The 20,047-nt window shown below is 43.5% G+C and overlaps 1 protein-coding gene across 1 annotated transcript in view; it reads right to left on the bottom strand.

The window, feature by feature from the left end:
* Window positions 1-20,047, bottom strand: part of LOC306949634 (glypican-5-like) — a gene marked incomplete at both ends in the record, with an annotated part of 362,433 nt that overhangs the window by 10,303 nt on the left and 332,083 nt on the right. The window contains 1 exon segment of the mRNA XM_079539627.1: window positions 15,600-15,674. Coding sequence (XP_079395753.1) covers window positions 15,600-15,674 — 75 coding nt within the window.

Raw genomic sequence — 20,047 nt, 5'->3', positions numbered from 1 at the left:
CTCCAATAAAGGGAAAAACCCACTGGAACATCATGAAAGCTGACACCATGTGCTGCAATGGATCTGCTGGCACTGTTGTGGTCTATTATGCAAATATGCATCAGTGGACTTTGTAAAACATAAATTATGGAAATGCCCATATACAGCCTCTTCAAAATGCAGATTACTTGCCCAATGTTTGGGAACAATTAACATCTCTGACGTGAACCTGTTCTCAGGGGCTGCTATGCTACAGCATTTGGATGTTAAAGCTTAGCAAACTGTATTCTGCATGCAGATTCAATATTGATGTAATAGAATTTTGCTGTAAATTTGACTGTCACAGTCTACTTACGCAGCGTATCACTGACATCATAGGCCTTTGCCTTGCACTTGCTATGGCACCAGTATTCTGGAAGATCCAATCTGCAAGTCAGTTATACACTTGGGATTATGAAGGGGTTTCCTTTTTAATAAAAGACTCTGTATTTTTAATTGATACAGTCTTTCCAATCACTGATGGATGATAGATTGATAAATGATATATGCCATGTTGTGTATTCTTCTTGGGGTAAGGGCTTGAGCCCTGGTTCTCTGCCTCTGCAGTGCTGATCCTGCCCTTGAGTCAGACTTCAGTCAAAGCCAAAACAGAAACAGCACAAACACTTCTTTGGGCTTGGCCACGTGCTTGGCTGCACGTCTGTCACGCTAGGTATAGGACAATTCCTCACAGTGTTCAGCATGTGCTAGGAATGCTGGTCTCCCACTGAGGAATTAAAGCAAGCAGTTAATATTTTTCAAAGCATACTAAACATCTTAGATTGCTCTCAGTAGGCTCATCCCTGGCTTCTGTGATCTTACAAAAATCTAGGTCAACCAACATATAGTTTGCTAGAAAACATCATCAAGATAAAGAATTTGGGTAAAGAATTTGGAAAAACAGGGATATCGGGAGCAGTATACTCAGCATCTGTTGCACTTCATTAAATCCTTGTTTAACTTGAGTTGAGATGGGTGAAATTAACCTTTGTATCTCAACAGCAATCTCTCTGTTTGAAGCAATTGAATCAAAGTAGCTTACCAAGGGCATCTTTCGACTTTCCAACTTCAAAGAGCATTTAGTCAGAGATAGCACATGAGGATCACATAATTGGAGCCAGCTGATGGAAAAAGGGTTGCCTACTGAGTGAGCTGGGGAAAAAGTGACCTAATTTAAGGATAGGTTAGAGATCTGAAGTAAAGTTCATAAAGACTGGTGTGTTACAAAGAAGAGGTGATAGTTTCCCACACTGGCAGAGACAGTGTAGTGTGAATGGAGGAGTCTTTCTAATCACTGCTGGATGAGTGCTGTTCTCTGAGCTATTAACCAGTTCCTATAAAAAGCACAAGGAGCTCAGAACATATTTGCAACCTCCAGTCTCTTTACTAACCTGCTTGGGCACTTTAAAACATTAACAGTAATTTATGCGGGTCTAGCCAAGGATCATAGGGTAGCTATCTTGAATGAGGGATTCCTGACTACTGTCAAATCAAGACTAATAGTAAATCAAACATGGGAAGACATTTACCTTATAAAGGACAGTAATAAACAACGGTGGGTGATTTAGATTTAATTCAAACCCAACATTTACTGGTATCTGGAGCAGTTAACAAGTTACAATCTATATAGCAAAGCTGCAATCAAATGTTGAACTAGAAATGCCTTAGATTTGTACCCATCCAGTTGCAAATTGAGATCAAGAACATTCAAAGCAATAAGACTGAAGGATTTCTGGCCATTCTTTTAGCAGAACTGTGATCAACTGATTTGTGTTGGCATATGCATTAAAGAGTGCCATTCCGTCACTGACTTGGCACGCTTAAGCAATGCTAACTAATGGCATCTTCAGAGCTTAAAGGAAGTCATGATAATCTGTTTAATGGGAAACATAGCTACTCCCGTGCTATGTCACTGAGCCACAACAATCCGTAGGTTCTGACACAGCTGTTCTGTGAAGAGGAAGATACTGTGAGATGAGAGTTGGCAACACTCAGAGCATTCATTTCCAGCCGTGGCGTGGGAGAAGAAATCACATCTGTTCCTCTGCAAGAAATCATGGCACCTCACCAAATATCAAGAAGCAGTTCAGTTCTGACAATAATGGTAAATGAAAAAAAGGCTGTGGGATGACAGAGCTTTCCAATGCTACGCTAAAAACAGTTTTTTTGGAAAATACTAAGGGTCAGGAGTCTAGTTTGTGTGAGGATGAATCCAGTAGGGGCTGAGGCTGGCTCTCTTCTGCATTTGTGCCAGTCTCCACTATAAAGGCAGAAACAAATTGGTTAACTTATAAATTAGTAACTGGAGCTTTACTGACAGGTTCGTTGCTCACTATGACTGAGTTTGGGGAAGCAAAGTGTTATCAACAGTAGAAGAAAGTAACCTTTGGGTGTGTGTGCTGGGGCTGAGCACAGCGCTAGAGCTGCCCAGGGAGCTGCAAAACTCCCTCATTGAAGGTAATACAAACCAGGCTAGACGCACAGGAATGGCTTTGGTATACAATAGAAAAGCTTCCTCATCTCTGTTTTCAATCTTCCAATGATCTATTCATTTGTTGAATCTATTCCACGTGAAAAGCAAACGAAAACAAACTATTCAATCAGTCTGTGATGAAATCTGTAGCTATCTATAAAAACTGAGGGTGAACAATTTCTTAGAAAAGGAATATGCATCGACAGCTAGGGCTGACAAAATGCTGTCAATAGGCATTAAAGCTGCAAATGGCAAGGTGCTGGCAAAGTGAGAGGAACTACCACAGAAAGAAAAAAGCCAATCTGTATGTTGAACAGAGCATACATAAAGTAGAGCAAATTACCAGACTCACAGACATGAGAGTACAGAGCACAGGAGCTGATTCAGAAGTCTCTGTGAAGAAATCTTGAAGGCTGGCCAGTTCCTTCTAATTCTCTGGCATTCATTCCAGCGCTCAGGCAGTGAAAAGAGCTCTGGCTGTGCTGCGTGTGCACACGTGGCCCCGTGTTACAAGGAGACGGTGGATGTGCAATACCCCTGCAAATGGCTAGCTGGGACTGCCACCTCCTTTTCAGAACAATCCTGCTTTTCAAAGCCTCAGTAATCCTGGATTACTGCCAAGGAGAGTGGATTGAAAGGCTCAGCTCCCGAATTCCCTAGCAAGGAATGGGCTGGGCATGTGGCTGGATGCACTGTGTGTCACCGGCACCTCCAGCACATCAGATTTGGAGGCTCTGCTGTTGCGTGTTTTTTTTATTTTCTGAGCACCTTATCCTGCACAGCTGTAACCCGAGGGAGAGATGATAGCTGTAAGACCTCACAAGTCCATGGGCTGCTCTTCTCCTTAAGCTCACATGCCAGATTTTTATTTTTCTCCTTGTGGTTTTCCTTAAGACATTCAATTTCCTATTTTTTTCTATGTAATTACAATTAAATCATGCTCTTTTACCCTCTAACTAGAGAAACAACAAATGTCTTTCTGCATAAGGTATGGGTTATGGACCTGCAGCAGTTTAAAAGGTAGCAATATGCAGTAGCTAACCAGTCTCAATTTTTTTTTCATGCTAAAGAAAACATATGAATTATTTGAGCTTTGTCTCCCGTATAATAAATAATATGTTGTTCTAGGGAAAGATTATTGGAACTGGACTGATTTTGGTATAACTAAAACCTGAGCTTGCCTTAAAGCCATCAAACAACTAAATATGCTTATGGACTATACCAAGAGCTTATTCTCTGCTTCAGCTGCTATCCAGGAAAATTTCAAGATGTTGGAAAATCCCAAATGTGACCCAAAGCGTGACTTGCGTGCCAATTTGAACACCACTGATGCTTTATTTCTTCTCTTCTATGAGAGTCTGCTGAAAACGAAAGCAGAGCAAGCAGTGGCAGCCTGGTAAAAAATCATTACCAAATTTTGTGTACACGTTGAAAAGGAAACGCCCTCTTCCCTCTCCTCCCAGACTGCAGACACGACTACTTCAACTGGGGACTCGGAGTGGTAAAGCTTTGGAAATGATAAAGCAGGCACGAGATTTAGATTGTTTAACTTCCACCACCTTACTTTCTTCACAGATCAAATAACAGGAAATGGGCAATTGCAAACATCAGCCTAAGCTTTTTCCAAGGGGGTGTATAAGTAAGCTGTCTTATTTTCAGGCAAAATGTCCAACTAACGCCCACTAAAACTGAGCCCTTGAAATGCTCCTCAGAGCAAACCCAACAGCGGTGCTGTGGCAGAACAGTTGTTCAGGTTTCCAGGCAGCACTCTGCCAAGTGACAGGAGCAGCCATGCTCTGCCTAACTGGGTTCCAGTGTAGCTGCTACCAAGGCACGATACAGCAGCTGGCATGGAGATGACTGAACACAACTTGTTTCAGCAAGGTCAGCATCTGTGGCAGCTTCACTTGGGTGCACACCAGGGAGAATCCCCAGCCCACACCACCGCACCAAGAACAGGCCAGCGGCAGCAATCACTACAGTATTTTTTTTCCCATTTCCACCATTAACAAGCTTCTTTTTGGTTCAGGTAGCAAGATAGCTGGGGGAAAGCAGATCTTCAGCACCACGTGTGCACCCAGCGTGGCCCACTGCTGCCCTGCAGCACCAGCTGGATGGCACAACAGGGACACACAGCTGGGGTGGGCATGGGGACAGAAAGCCTGCAGCAGATTAGCAGATGCACAAACATTTCCAGGTTTACATCATTTTCAGGCTTTAATCTTTTAACTCAGGTGCAAGAGTGCTCTTCTTCAATAGCTCTGAAGCTGTGCTGCTGGTGCACCACATGATTTCTAAAAGGTCTGCCTGTAGAACATGATTGAAAAATGAATGCTACAAGACCAAGCAAGCCCCTGCTTCCCTCCCAGAAGCACCACATCCCTTAAATCCTAGAATTATTTAGTGGCTAAAGTCATACTTCAGTTGAATTCAAACTGTTTGGGTAAAATTTATGGTAGAGAACACAATTTATGGTCTTATTTAGAATGAGATTTCTAAATTCTGCCTTACTACAGATGCCAGCTTCTATACTATATTCTATCATTTGCCAGTCAAAGCTCTTCTTTAGAGTTAAGGCATTCAGATGAATCACAGTTTCTTTGCATCTTTTTTTCATGAAAGGTTTCCTTGTCTCTGCAATTCCTACTCTTTACCCCCCCCCCCCCCCCCCCGTTATGTTGCTTTCACTGCACAGGGCCAGGCTGCAGTATTTGTTCCCTTTCTCAACAATGAACAGAACAACGTGTGAGTGAAAGTCCTTCTGAAATCAGTGAGACTGCTTATGGAACCTGGTTCCACTCACCGTGAGCTGGGGTGTTTCAGTCTGGCCTGAGGAAAAGAAACATCCAAGATGACATAAGCTGAAATGAATACAGTTACTCAGCACTATAAAACATGTGTTAAAGAGAAAAGACCTGGGCGGGTGGAAAACCATTTTGGCAGCTGCCAAATATTTTGGCCTCCTAAAGCAGATACTGAGGGATTATGGGAGTTCTCATATCAAAGCATTGCCGTCTTGACACTAATTCCATTAAAACAAATGGAAGAAGTGACAACAACTTCGTTCCAGAGTCCTAACAGATGTTACAAACAATAAATGTGGCAGCACTCCTAGAAGTGTTGTTCCCATTTTTCAGATCAGATAACTGAGACAATAAAGAGGCAAAAATGATGTAGGTGGTGGTCACAGAGGAAATCTGCAATTACACTGAGTCAGCAATACATCTGCATCCTTCAGTCCCCAGGCTGACGTAGGCAGATGTCAATTCATTCTAAATCCAGATATTTACTGACAAGTAATTTGCCTTATCCCCAAATCAACACAAATTGCATAAATAATATTATGCTGGATTTCAGATTAGTACCTCACATGTGGATCATGACTCCTGGCCCACAGTATTTAATGAGGGGTTGTACAGTTCACAGTTCTACAGTATTTAATGATACCTGCTCTAACTTCTAAAGCACAATCATGTCATGAGTTACAGAGAACCGGGAATATCTGGCCCACAAACAATCATTTATTTTGTTTACCTGGTGAGCAGCAAAACTGAAAGGTAGATCTGGGTAAGCACAGGATGGACATCAAACTCATAAGGGATGAGTTGAATGCTGAATGATGTTACAGTTCTTGGAAGAAAAAAGATCAGATGTATATACAAGTATATCAGTTTCTGCTGATGTGAAGCGCAGTAGGAAGTACCAAAAGCAGTGATATACTGGGGAAGGCTGTCAGCAAACAGGCATTGAAATATCCTCCCCCAAATCGTGCAGCCTCTGGAAGTTTCCTATCTGATGTAACAAAGAAGGATGGATGAGATTGGTATTTGATGTGTGATTGGTGGTTTTTTAGTACTTCCTACAATGGAGACAAATGATTTCATGTTCCTGAAACACTTCAGGCTTACTGCAGGCAGTTATTATTTAATTCCGAAATTCTTCATTTCTGTAAGAAGTCACAGGGCCACCTGACCTCCCTCTAAGAAGTGAAGGTACCCACTGACAACATATGCCTCAGCATCTGGAGATTCCCATGCAACATACACAGCAAATGCAGTCTGCAAACACAGAGAGAGGGAGTAACCTGCTCTGCTTGCTTGCTACATCTTGAGGGTTATCATCCTCAGGTTACATGCAATGGTCACATTCAGATAACTTTATGCCTGACTCACTATACAAAGCAATGAACATTTTAAGGCCATTTGGTACATGTTTAATATTACTGTTGTCTTTGCACTTTCCCCTATTCCCTTACTTGCTAATACTCACTTCTTTTCAGCTTAGCCTTTCCCTGTGATGGGCTGTGCTGGCACAGGCAGCTCTGCTGGTATGCAAAGTTCTTGCTCAGAGACCTCAAGAGAGTGTGCCTGAATGTGAAACCTTTGCACTCATCTTGCATCTGAGACACACGGTCTGACTGATCAGTACACAGAAATGTAAGCACCATCTGGTTGAGAAGGTAAAAGGTGGTTAAGACCTACAGGGAACCTCCCATCAGGGTCTGCTCGATAGGGAAGTGAATGGAGTGGGCTTCTCCATGCACACACGCTATGGGTGGGACTGCCACACTGCGCAGCCACTGGGCCCTTATGGCTGCCGTTGGCTAAGGGAGGTGAAGGAATTCATTTGCACATGTACAAACACAGCTTTAGGATGTGTGGGAGCATGCAGAGCAGTCTATTTTACTCGTTTGCGTATCTCTTGGAAAAGTAATAATTTATGGACATTATAAACCCATTTCAATATAAATCAAATGAACAGATCAAGGTATTGCTGCCGTCCCCTTTGCTCTAGTTTCTCTGGCTACTGGATTTGTCAGCACTTTCAGGAAGCAAGGCTGGCAGTCACTCCTCGGCTGAGCACACGCATTGAGCAGCGGCAGAAGTGAGGCAGGCTGGGGGCTGTTCAGAAGCTCTGCAGGCGTACAGCCCCGCAGGCAGGCTGCTGTTGGGACCCAAGATTGGCTGCCCACCTCCAGCTGTGCCCTGCCAGGTGACAGGGAGGTACCTGTACTGTGCCTGCTTTGTCCCAGCTGGAGTGGCAGCTCTCTGCCCTTCCATATCCGATGGAAAGTGCCCAGAATTCAGATGTGGGATGTGGAGGAAGCACGTCCATGGCAAGCAATGCTCAGGCTGCCTCTCAGCACAGATGTGCAGTTGGATGGTTGCACACCGTATGACTGCATCAGAAGCTTTTTCCCCACTCCCAAACCAAAGGAATTACAGAAGGTCTCATGGTACCTGACCCTATCCTCTAGATAGTCTTCTGCTTGCTTCTAGCCAGTGGCTGGGCAGGGAAGCAGCTCTTCCTCCTGGTGACAAGACACAAGCCACAGAGCAGGGAACAGAGTGCAGCCCAATGCACAAACCAAGTAGCTTGATGGGAAAAATCTTTCCCTAAACATTTCTGACATGTCAGGATATGAATTACTTACTCTTATTTATACTGGAGAAGTGCCTGGAATAATCTGGGGAAAAATAAGGGCCTCTGTCTTGCACGAAGTTAACAGCATTGTTGAGAGGAAAGCTGAAGGCACTTTTTGCTTGTAACCAGCAACTTCTCTATGTGCTCTGGTGGGGATCATATTTTGTTATGCATAAGTACAAAAAAAAAAAAAAAAAAGAGCACAGAGGAACACAGTCCTTTAATCGAATCTCAAAATCCCTAAAAGAGTTTTGACACATTCTTTTTTTTTCCTCTGGAACTAGTCATTGTAACTGCACAAAAGATTCCCTGTGGGGAAATAAGCCTTCAGAACTCCCCTGTAAAAACTCCATTGCACTTAATTCTTCTTCAAAGATAACTGTGATGCTAGGAAGGAAAAGACTGGGCCCATGGAGGAGCGCATGCATCAAATGATGCCCAGCAGAACCCTGTGCCCAGCACAGCTGTTCCACACACAGAACTGGGGTGCAGGGATGCCCAGCACTCCTTCTGGCCTTCACCTCTTACAAAGGGCCAAAGGACTGAAAGTTCAGGGAGACAAAACAAAAATCACCATAAACCATGTTAAGAACCTCTGCTGCTACCTGCTTATCCACCTCCATCAATGATGCAATTTGAATCTGAAATGCTTTTTTTTGTTTGGCCCAAAGTGAAAAAATCTGTAAAAGCAAACGGTTTGTCTTTCATTTTTATCACCTCTAAGAAAATATGTTATGAAATACTGAAGTCCTCTCTATTTCCTATCCAGCATTTTGCACGGTGGCATTTTCTGCTCAGCACCTAGCTGAAAACGAATACAGACAGGTATTTGCTCTCGTAATTATCTTTTGATAGCAGGGATTATATTCAGTCCTGAATCTGCCATCTCCTTCTGGAGCAAACTTGGCTGGATGAGTAGCATTCATTAGAAACAAACTTATCAGTATTTTGACTTGACACCAACCGTTTCCTCTCTGGTAGTTCAAATATGCCTTTTTTATTTGAAAGGACACAAAAACTCACTGGCATTTGAAATAGTAGTGTCATCAAACCTCAGAGATGAAGGGAATGATGTGTCATTGCAGCAGCAGAACGCGACGTGCACATTGCTAACTGCTGACAGCTTAACACTGCGTGCTGTGCTGGATCCCTTGCACAGTGCAGCACTGCAGGAGCAGATAGAGCTGAGGATGGAAGACTAACAGGGCTGCAGTCACAGCTGGCATGGCACACTGCTTCCTGTCCTGCACGCTATTCCTGCTGCCATTTGACTGCACTCCCCTGAAGAGGAGCTCTCTGCTTGGAGAACAGAAGCCCTGGAACACGGCTAGCAGTGTCTATGCAAATGCCAAACTATGAAGCAAATTCTAATGCATACTGTGCAATAAATGGACTTATAAAAATGACACCTCCAGTAGCAGTATGGACACACTGTCAGAGCCATACAACACGTGCATAAACTGCAAACCTTCTGACACTTCCCTAGAAAATCAGACTGAAGGCAAAACACAGCACTGCCCCAAAGGAAATGAGCTCTCTTGCAAGCATGTACTCCTGCCAAATATGGAGAACGAGCCCTGCATACAGCCAGAGCTGCTTTGGACCAACAGTTAAACACCTAAAGGCAAGTTTCTGCTCCAGCCCCTTTAGACTGTCATGTATTGAGATCGGGAGTCCGGAGCTCTGGATGGTCGCTAACATATGGAACTGGGAGTGAGTTGTTCTGCTTAACTATATGACTACACAGTGCCATTAAAATAAAGTCTAAATGCTGATTTGGTGAACACTTCATTAGAGACTACAGGAGACCTGCTGGGTCTCTCCAGTGTCTGCCAGTGACCTGTAGGCATTCCAGCTCAGGGACTGCGGGGACAGGAGCACACAGAGCTCCCGGTGTCACAGACAGCCCAATCTTGGCTCCCCTGAGCCCCACTCCCAGCACTGTGCAAGTGGGGAGGGAATTTACCTGCTTCAGGGGGTTGCAGAGACACTTTGTAACTGATGGATGTAGATACACTGCAGTGATGGGTCGGTATAGTTCTGCAAGCATGTCCTACATCCTGTCCGTGGGAAAGAGATTAATCCTGACCAACTGTCCCTGAAGGATTTCTATGAACTAACACAGGAAGTGCTCTTTTTCCTCTCTAAGAAAATAAAACAGAGAGCACAGGAGGCATTGCTGAAGTTTGCATCAATGGCCGCCCAGTAAGAGTGCTATCTGACTGAATCCCCACTCAACTTCTTCTTGTTAGCACTTGATCAAAGGGCTGGTTTTCTCAGCTAACGGGACAGCTTCTGTAATTCCACACCATAGAGAGATGGAAGGGGGGCTTCTTCAACGCCAGAAAGAAAACTCAGTACAGTTTCTATCAACTTCATAAACTTCCAGGATATGTGAAAAGTTTGGCATATTGAAACTTCATTTTTTTAAAGTCTTGTTGGGCTCATATTATACAGGAAAATGTTATTGCAGCACATTTAGTATATACAAGCAGACCTGCTAGCTGGCAAGTCTAATCTCTGGAATAATTAATAACTGAAAGTAAGCATTTGCCAATGCACCAGAAATCTCATGATTTTGATTATTTGTTGTAAAAGACATCAAAGAAGTGATAAACTTGAATAAACGGATGAAGGCAACAGAAAATTCCTTCAAAATTTATTTTTTAGAGACATACTGAAAGAAAGAAAAATAAATTAAGGGTTACATCCGCACTAAAATCAAAGAGAATTCCACCACATATCTCCAAATACTATGGGAAACATTTCTTTACTGAAGCTGTCTAAGAGACTTGATTTTATCTATAGCACATTATTGAAGAAAGCATACTTTAATTAAAATCCTTACTGCACCAAACTCTTCAAGTCAGTACTTCAATTCTATTAACATTGAAGAGGTGCACACAATGCTTTCCTTTTTTCCTTTTTTTGCTCTTCTGAATATTGGCTGTTTTTGTAAAGCATCAGCTTCCACTAAGACAACTTGTGTGCTGGCAATTGTCACAGTACTTGAGGGCCACCAGGAGCACCCACCCAGCTGCCCACCCATGCTGCGCTGCTGGAGATGCCTCCATATAACCGTCAGGACTCTGGAAAAGCCTGTGCAAAGAGAATGGAACTCAGCAGTTGAAAGGCTTTTCTATACTGGGGTTATGAGACTCTGAATGACAGCAGGTGGTTTGATTTCCTGATGCAGCTGAAACTTTGCTATATTTCTGTAGGGGAGCTGGAAAAGGATCTCAGCCACCCAGTCTAGGAAGGAGACAATATGAGGCTCCTGACCATAGATTCCTTCATCTGTTTGGTACAACCAGCATCAGCAGCAAGGTGACAGCATGGACAGCCTGAGCAGAAACAGCTTGTGTTGGGCTTCAATGTCCATCTCAGAGTGCCAGCGACACTTAGCAAACAAAAAGAAAGTAAGTGCTTCCCTTGGCAGCAGATATTTATTTAAATATAACTCTCAGACGTGCTTACTTCTGTTTTGTATTTCTGCTACACAGAAATGAAAGGCATTTAACTGCTCTCCCATCAAAAGTTAGTAAGCTAGTGCCTGGTTTGTGTGTGGGAAGGAACAGAAGCACCGGACAGCTTGTTTCAAGCCAGTTTTAAACGTCCACTGGGTTCAGCTGAAAGACACTTGCCAACTAGTTTTCAAGCACCCATTCTCACGGTGACTGAATGGCACGTGCACCATGCCTGCCATGCTACTACATACACTGCTGTAGCAGTCTGTCCTGAGAGGCCTTGGCTCAGCATCTCCCTGCACTGGGCCCATACATTTTGAAATAGGGCAAGCCAACAAAACATCTGTAATGGATCACCTCTCTTAGCTGGTCTCTAGTGACTTAGAAAATAGCAGTTCAGAGTTCAGTCACAAATCTGGCAGAAATGCAGTAGCTGACTCGGCTAGCTGCCTTGGGAAACAGCTCCCTTTTGCAGGCTCATGCAGTCGGTTTGAAGTGAAGAAATTGTATGGCACAGACAGTGCAGCTATTGTTCACTTTTATCATCACAACTACAAAGAAATATAACTTCAGCTGAGGAACCTGCTGAAAGCAGCCACCAGAATTTCTGTATAATCTCCCTGAATTAAAACACACCATTTTCCATGTAAGAACACTGCAATGTGGGTTACTGGCAGTGACTGCAGAAGCTTCCAGGTAAGTGAGAGCTCTCTGAAATTGATAGCAATGTCGTCACACTGATATTTTGTTTACATCTTGCTGTGGTAAAACATTGCCAAGAACAGTTTAGTTGCATAATCAATTTTTTTCTTGACGTGAGATTCTACACTGAGTGTATTTTCCCTCATCATTTTGCATTACGAAGATGACAGCAGTATGATAAACAGTGTGGATTTGTATAATTCATCAGCAGTTTCAACAAACATTGTTTCAAACTTCTAATTCTTTCTTCTTAACCCCTGTGGCACATTCAATCTAATAACTCCTGACAGATGGAAATCCAATACCAGCTTTTGGTTTACTAAGCTCTAATAAAGTCTCTCTGTACAACATTTTATACAAATCCTAAACCAGATGCAAAGTACATGATTTTAATGGTCTGAGGTCATGTTACTGTAGGTGCACAGCTTGCAGTTTACAGGATCTGCTGGCTGGCTTGTTTATCGAATTATGCAATACTGGCTAATTTTGTTTTATATGTCTGAGTTGGACTGGGTGAAGGTCAGCCTGGGGCTGGGCTGCAGTTGCAGTAGCAGTCAGCAATGGGGAGGGAAAGACGAAAGCAGAACGCTTGCAGACATAACAGAAGACTGAACCTTGGGAACAGGGGTAAGGGAACAACTGAATGGAGAACACAAACAAGGGTATGAGTGATGGCAGCACGGGATGGCCGAAGCCTGGAGAACGGGAGACGCACTTTCAAACTCATCCAGCAGCAGGAAGCACAGCAGACCAAGCTACAGCAAGAAATCAGTGGCAGCGGCAGAGGAAAGAACTGAAAGAAAACCCTGGGAAAGAGCACAGGGCAGCACTGGAGTGAGAACAGGAGACCCAGAAGGCAAATGGAAGGGACAAAGGTGGAGGGTGGCAAAAGGAAAAAGGGGGCACAGACGAGTCACCAACAATAGGGTGACTGTTGCTGAGTGGTAGCTGTGACGAACACTTCGGCAGTTTGATCCAGTTACAGGCATTCAAAGAACTGCCTTATGCACACAGCATTGGGCACGGGGCCAGGACAGACACGCGAGGCCTGGCTTTGCATACTTGTCAAGTGTCCTAGCTGGGAATGGTGCTTGGTAGCGGAGGGAGGGCTCGTGCCCATTGCCGTGTGCATCACCTGGGCTGGCCTTCCCCTTTTAGCCAAGTCAGCTCCTGAGATGCGGTACATTTCACCTCTGGGAGAAGTGCTACCTGAAATAACAGAAAGAAAATTTCTTCTTTATGATTTCATGTTCCTCGGTTGCCAGAAGGTGCCAGAGTAGGATTTGCATGGGTACTCTCAGAAGTTCTCCTATCTGTAGCTATAAAATGCATTTGAAAGTCTGGCCCTAAAATGCATATTTGCATGGCTTGTAGTCTGGCTTCCAAGTTTGAAAATGTTGACAAAGTTTCCTGGGGTAGCCTTGGGAGGCTGGCTCAGCTTCAGCATTTTCGAGAATGCTGCTTTATTATGGCAAAAAAATTCTCTGGACGGGAAAAAGAATGACTTCAATGTCCCAGCCAAGCATGCTGAAAACTGCTCCAGAGGAATTCTGAAATGAACAACCTGGGGCAGGAACGTACCATGCACTGCCACCACCATGCACTGGTACTTCCCAGACCACTGTTAGGCTATGAACAAATTGGCTTGCACCGCTTAAACTCAAAGGTACAGATAATGAATTAAACAAATGACATCTGTATGCATTCGTCTGGAGAGAAGCAGGTAATGGAATTTTGTTTACTTCCTACAAAAGAATTTTCTTCAGATTAATTTAAGCCAGTCTTTAAGACAACACGGACAGCAATACAAAGAATTGCACATCTAACATGACAAAATTTTTGCACATATACACATACAGGTGTGTATACGCATGCTTATAAAATCATGTTTATCTTGAGCAGCTGCAAGCTAACAGATGCCTAAAACCTATGGGAGTTGTACTCAACAAGTGGACACTTTGAGTTCACCACCTAATACCTGCAGACACTCGTTACAGAATCCCTTTTTACATTCAAAAAATCTTCATGCAATTCACACCCAAGCTGCCCATTTAAAAAGAAACTGCCTACTTGAGATAAGCTGCTCCCTACGCATTTCTGCATTTATCAAACATGACTTAACTGGGAAAACAAAATGAAAATCTATTAGCTGCAATTCAGAGTTGTGACTGTGGTGTAATGGCTTCATAATGAGTGAGATGACGAACACTGCCAACTGCAGGCTCCCCCTGAAGCAGCTACCAAACACAAGGCTGTACTGCTGCAGCTCTCTCCTCTCCATGTGCTGAGGACACCCCACCTGCAGTGCAGCTCCTGGCTGGTGTTCCTGGAGGTGGAGTCCCTTCCTCAGCCTTGTCTGCTGTGTAGCTGTAGCAAATTAGAGGTTTTCTGCCTGCCCCTTCCCAGCCTGCACAGGAACCTGCTGGTTCTCCACAGCTACGTTGGGAGAATAAATATGGGGGAGGACTACGAGGTTCTTTTTCATTTTAGCAACAGCCCATGCAAGTATCTTCAGGAATGTGAGGATTTATTCCAGAATGGAACTGAAATCCTTGCTTTCTAAAAGTTTTTACTAGGAGAGATCTGAACAGATGCTGCCATGGGTAAGAGAAGTGGAGCTGTTTGCTGTGGACTTGTTACATGTTGAAATCAGAGAGCTATGCTTCATTAGACTGTGACATGGCCCAGAGCACAAAGGATCAGTGCCCATCCCTCCACCCACCTCCACAGCACCAGGTTCACTCCTGGACTGCCAGGGACACACATTGAGGTCAGGGATGCACTCTGATCTGTGAGCAACTCACTCCTCTGGTCCCCAGAGAAGCCTGCAATGGCCCAAAGCCAGCCCTCATCTCTAAACGCCCAGTGTGAGGTGCAAAAATCATGTAGCGTTCAGCTGCCTCCCTTTCATTCCAACTGTGTTGAACTTGAATTAATTATTTAAAAATCCAAATATGAAGTTACTAATATATTCATCTGTAAATTAAAAACTGTTACAGAAAACACGGGCAAGTTATTTATTACTCACAAAGAGCTCAAGTCAGACTTTTAATAGCAGCTAGAAGGCCAAGTCCTGGGCAAAACACCACCAAGCTTACATGCTCTACAAATGGAGCATAAAAGCCTGCTGCTACTCTAAAGAACAAATAAGGGATTTATTCAGAGAATGCTGGGGGAGCTGCGGTAATGCCAGCAGGACCCTGCAGCCAGCCTTGAGGAAGGTGCTGTGAGTTCAGGCCTGGCACGTTGAAGCTTTTAGCCCAGGACAGCAGATGAGGCAAACACACAAAAGAAGGAAGCCACAAAAGGATCTTGAACCTGTGTGGTTAGGACTGACCCCGAGCAGAGCAGGCTGCTTTAGGTAAGCATAGCCTAGAGAATGAATGGTCAAGACCACCCAGTCTTCCCAGAAACACAGCAACGAATTAATTAAAACCACATTCCCTATTTGTAATCCTGTTGCTTTATGCTGCTCATTAAATAATAAGCTGCTTCTGCCCTGGAGCCCTGCTAACCTGGCGCTGAACTTGGGTTCGTGTTCAAGGTCCCACCTCCAGATGCAGTGACCCTTCCTTCCTTAGAGCACAGCACTGAAATACAAGGCACAGTGTCGCTGGGCTGGGCTCTCCGTGACACTACGTAACATCTTAGAAATTGGAATACCCTCAGTATAATGGTCCTTTTCTGTGAGATTTTAAGTACTACACTCTGACATATCTCTTGTATGCAATGTATCTATTATTCAAATTCACTTGCTTTATTCCACAATTCCATTCTTTCTATCACTGATATTTTAGGAATACTTCATTTTCGCTGGAACCAGTTCCTCCAGCTCTCTCTGTTCCAAGTTCACATTTGGGGTCAACATAAGCCTGACTTGTGCGTGTTGGTCAGATGCAGCCATAGACAAGGATTTCTTCCCTCAAAATTCCTATTTCTGCTACTCTGTGCCTTGGGAAACCTATCGCCTCGCTCCCAGAGAAGACGACCATGGCACGTCTGCCTGAGCATGCAGCCTTGTATGGGAAAACTCTTGTGTCACGCTTGCAACTAGCTACATACAATAATGCCACTGCAGATTGAGAAATTAAACACTCAGTGATCAGGAAGTATTGATAGAGGCTGGAAATCTTCACGTCCAGACTGCAATTTGGAAAGAAATGATAAATGTATGGCAAAAACCCTAGAATGGCTAGACATGGGGAAAAAAACCCAACTTCTTTCAACAGTGCAAAAGCAGCAAATGACAAAGGACGTCCCTAGAACAGAGACTGACGGAAACTCTGAGAACACATCGAGGAAGTCAGCAAGTACATACTTGCAAGATTTCTGTTAGAGATAAATTGAAGAGACACTCAGACCTTGGCCAAAATTAAGCTGTCTTTATGTTAATACATTCAGATGCTGAATTTGGAAATAAACTTCCACGTTTACCTAAAGAAAATAAAGAATAAGACTCCTACCACGTGCGTTTCATGGACCTGAGCAATTTGGGCCACACATCCCTGAATTAAGGCCACTGAACATTAGCTACACAGCTTGGCAGTGGCCCCCTGAACGTTCTGGAGAGCACAGATATTGAAATTTACTAGACATCTTCAGGTATTGTAAGATCAGCCTTCAGAATTTCACTTCTTTAAGCACTCTTAACTACTTGGCAGTAGCAGAATTTGTTCCCATTAAGCTTAATTTATGCTAATTAAGTGCTGCTCATTACCATTCTCTATCACTAGGCAAAATCGTCTTTTTCTAGGAAAAGTCATAATCAAGAGGCAGCTTCATTTCAGTATATTCTAATTTTAAATAGCATTCTGCTACAAATCATTTTTCAAATGCGGCATGTAGCACCAGTGGAAAACCTGGCTTGGAGCAGGAGGCAGCAGGCAGTCTGCATGCAGAGTGCTCTCAAGCAACACAGGGAAGGGCTCTTTTTTGTAGGTCCTGAGCAAGCAGCAGCAAGACCTTGTCTGGGCCAGAAAGAAGGCAAGTGGCACATTGGGTCATCTGTTGTGCTCTGGAGGGTAAAATTCTTTCTACTTTACCACGAGTGAGTCAAATGTCCTTTTTATCTATACTGATTTAATAATTAGTACCTGCTACTTTAAAAATGCAAGTCTCACAGCAGCAGAATTGTCCTAACCCTTTCTCCCTGTAAGCTTATAATCATTCCGCAATCCAAAGAGTGCAGGAATGTAGTATTCCAATTCACTGTCCAGTCAATAAAGTGAAAAATGCCATTCCTGTTATAGCAGATGGCAGCAGAAATGCAATACAAGGAGCAAGAACACTAATATAGAAATCTATATCTATTACAGTTTAAATCACATTGAAGTCCTGAAATGATAATAGCAATCCTTTAAAAGCTAATGCTGATCCTGTTTGTATTAGAAATTGGTTCAATGAGTTTTGGGTTTTAATTGCTATAAAAGTAATTACCTTTTAACCTAGACTCTCCAACTCCAAACTCTGTTCCCACAAAGGAAAACAAACAAACTGGCCAAAAAAAAGAAAAAAAGCCCCCAAAGGAAAAAAAATCTCATCTCTTCCTTCCTCACTCTTAAAGCCAAGAACATGAGGAAGGGATTTTTATAAAGAAGATGGCTGGGAATTCCCATGACACAGTAAGTGCAGACGCATTATTCAGGCAGCTCTATCCACTGCTGTGTGAGGTCATTTCTGGACAACTGCACAATACAAGAAGGAAGAAACTGAGCCTTCAGAAATTGCTGACAGAGTAAGGCCTTTCTTCACTGGGTAAAACTGGTATTTATGTTACAGAATGATCTTTCTGATATGCATTAGAATATCTGCAAGCACAGCAGTGTTGGTAAACCTGGACTTTCTTCGTTAACTGTCTTCATTCAACCTGTGATTAGTACTGAAGGAAAGTTGTTTGATGAATCATTTATATGATAAGAAGAGAAGAATTAACACAGGAAAAGCAGCAATCCTGACTGCTGCATCAGCTGATCAGCCAGGTGGGAGGTGAACAGAGCAAGTCCTGGGCATGCAGGGAAAAAGTACACAGGCTGAGTAGAGCATCATGGCAGATGATGACTTGACTGCAGGCTTGGAAGTAACCATACAGGGACTAAAGTTCTTTGGGTGTGTATTGGGAAACCTGAATAAGGTACATTACCACAACATCTTCTGCCACTACTGAGAGCAAAATATGTTCAGCATTGGTGTTCACGCATCAAAAGAGAGCTTGATAAATTTGATATGGCTGTAAGTTGTAAGATTGATTAAAGGATGAAAAAACACACTGTGACAATCTCAAGGAGCTCTATTTAGCTTATGAAAGAGAAAGTTAAGGCACGTTTGATCACTAAGTGAATACTTACTTGGGGAAAGAGAAACTAGTGAGAGCAGACTGTTCATCCTAGCAGAAGTTTTTTTATCAGGAAAAACTTCTTTACAGAGAGGGTTGTTAAGCACTGGAATAGGCTCTCCAGGGAGGTGGTTGAATCACCATCCCTGGATGTGTTTAAAAACCATTTGGATGTGGTGCTCAGGGACATGGTTTGGCAAAGGGCTGTTAGGGTAGGATGGTTAGGTCATGGTTGCACTTGATGATCTTTAAGGTCTTTTCCAACCTGAGCAATTCTATGATTCTATGATTCTAAGATACTAAGGGCAATGGTCCCACTAGTGGAACATCATACCAGGCAAATTTTGGCTGAAAAAAGTTACACATTTTCAGTAATAAAGGCATGAAATACTGGAATGAAGGACTGAAGGTCCTAAAGGTGCATTTCAAAGGTGTGTTTTGTGTTGTTGTTGCTTTTTTAAGCCTAGAAAACAGATAATTTTTAATCAATCTGAATTTTCTTTTGTCTCAACATCCAACAGAAGTCAATTACGAAAAAAACCACAAATGTCATATATTGCTTATAGCTCATTTTGTTTCTTTGAAATCTATTCCTTTCAAGTTCTGAGCACACACACCAGCAGGTCTTTAATTACATTACCGTAATAATCTTTACAAAATCTTTATCTACATTATTGTTTTTAATGCAATGTAAGTTGCTATACGTACTGGCATCTCTATCAACATCTTCTCCCACATGGTTTTTCCTCGAGTTCTCATTTACTCACCACAGGGCACAGCAGACCTGGAGCTGAGTCCTGCTTTAGCACATGGGTTGCTCCTGCCACGGCCCTGACAGCTTTTACCTTTCTTCTCGCTATTTTCAGTTTGTTTCTTTTCTAATTTCCTCTTAAAGGAGCACAGATTCCCATTTTCCTACTGCCCTCTCAGTTCTTGGCAGACAGTTCCTGGAAGCATTCACCTGGGTTACCCCAGTGCTACAGGTAGAGAAGAAAGGTGAAGAGAAAGGAAGGAGAACAGGGGGAAAGAAAAAAAAAATCTGCATTTTTTATCTCCAGGAAAAGCAATAGGAGACATCCATCCTGGGAGCTGTGTCCCTGAGTGCCCCACACTCTCCAGCTGCCACCCAGGTGTTGTGAAGACATGACAGGGTAGGGGAGCCCTTCACTGCTGGGTGACTGCAAGCTGGACCCCTCTCACAGCAGACACCTTTCAAGGCTTTCTTGTCCTTCATGAGGATTTCCAAATTGGAGGAGTTACCACTAGCTCTCCCGCTGCTCACAGCTTGGGGAATCTAAACCCTGCACATCCCTTCTGTTCTGCTCTGTGCTTTAAGAAACGTACCAATGCTGAGGGTCCTCCAGCCACCCCCTGCAGGCTCCCAGTGCTCATGCCCAGTCCGTTGTTTCTTCCTCACTACACCCCCTCCTCAAAAACAGAACTTCAAGATGCCCACAGCTCTCAAAACACGCAGACAGGCAGGGCCTGAATCCCCGTCCCTTGCAGAAACCACTTCTGGTGGGACGAGCCACTGCTAGTAGCAGCTGGGTGCAGTGAACAAAGAAGAGATGGGCTCAACAGACACCCTGGAATGAGGGCTCTCTGTAAGGAATGGCCGCGCCAACAGAATGA

This window comes from Tetrao urogallus, assembly GCF_951394365.1.
Source record: "Tetrao urogallus genome assembly, chromosome: 9".
Taxonomy (NCBI): domain Eukaryota; kingdom Metazoa; phylum Chordata; class Aves; order Galliformes; family Phasianidae; genus Tetrao; species Tetrao urogallus.
The sequence above is the reverse complement of the archived record's forward strand: the minus strand, read 5'-3'. Positions and strand labels throughout refer to the sequence as shown.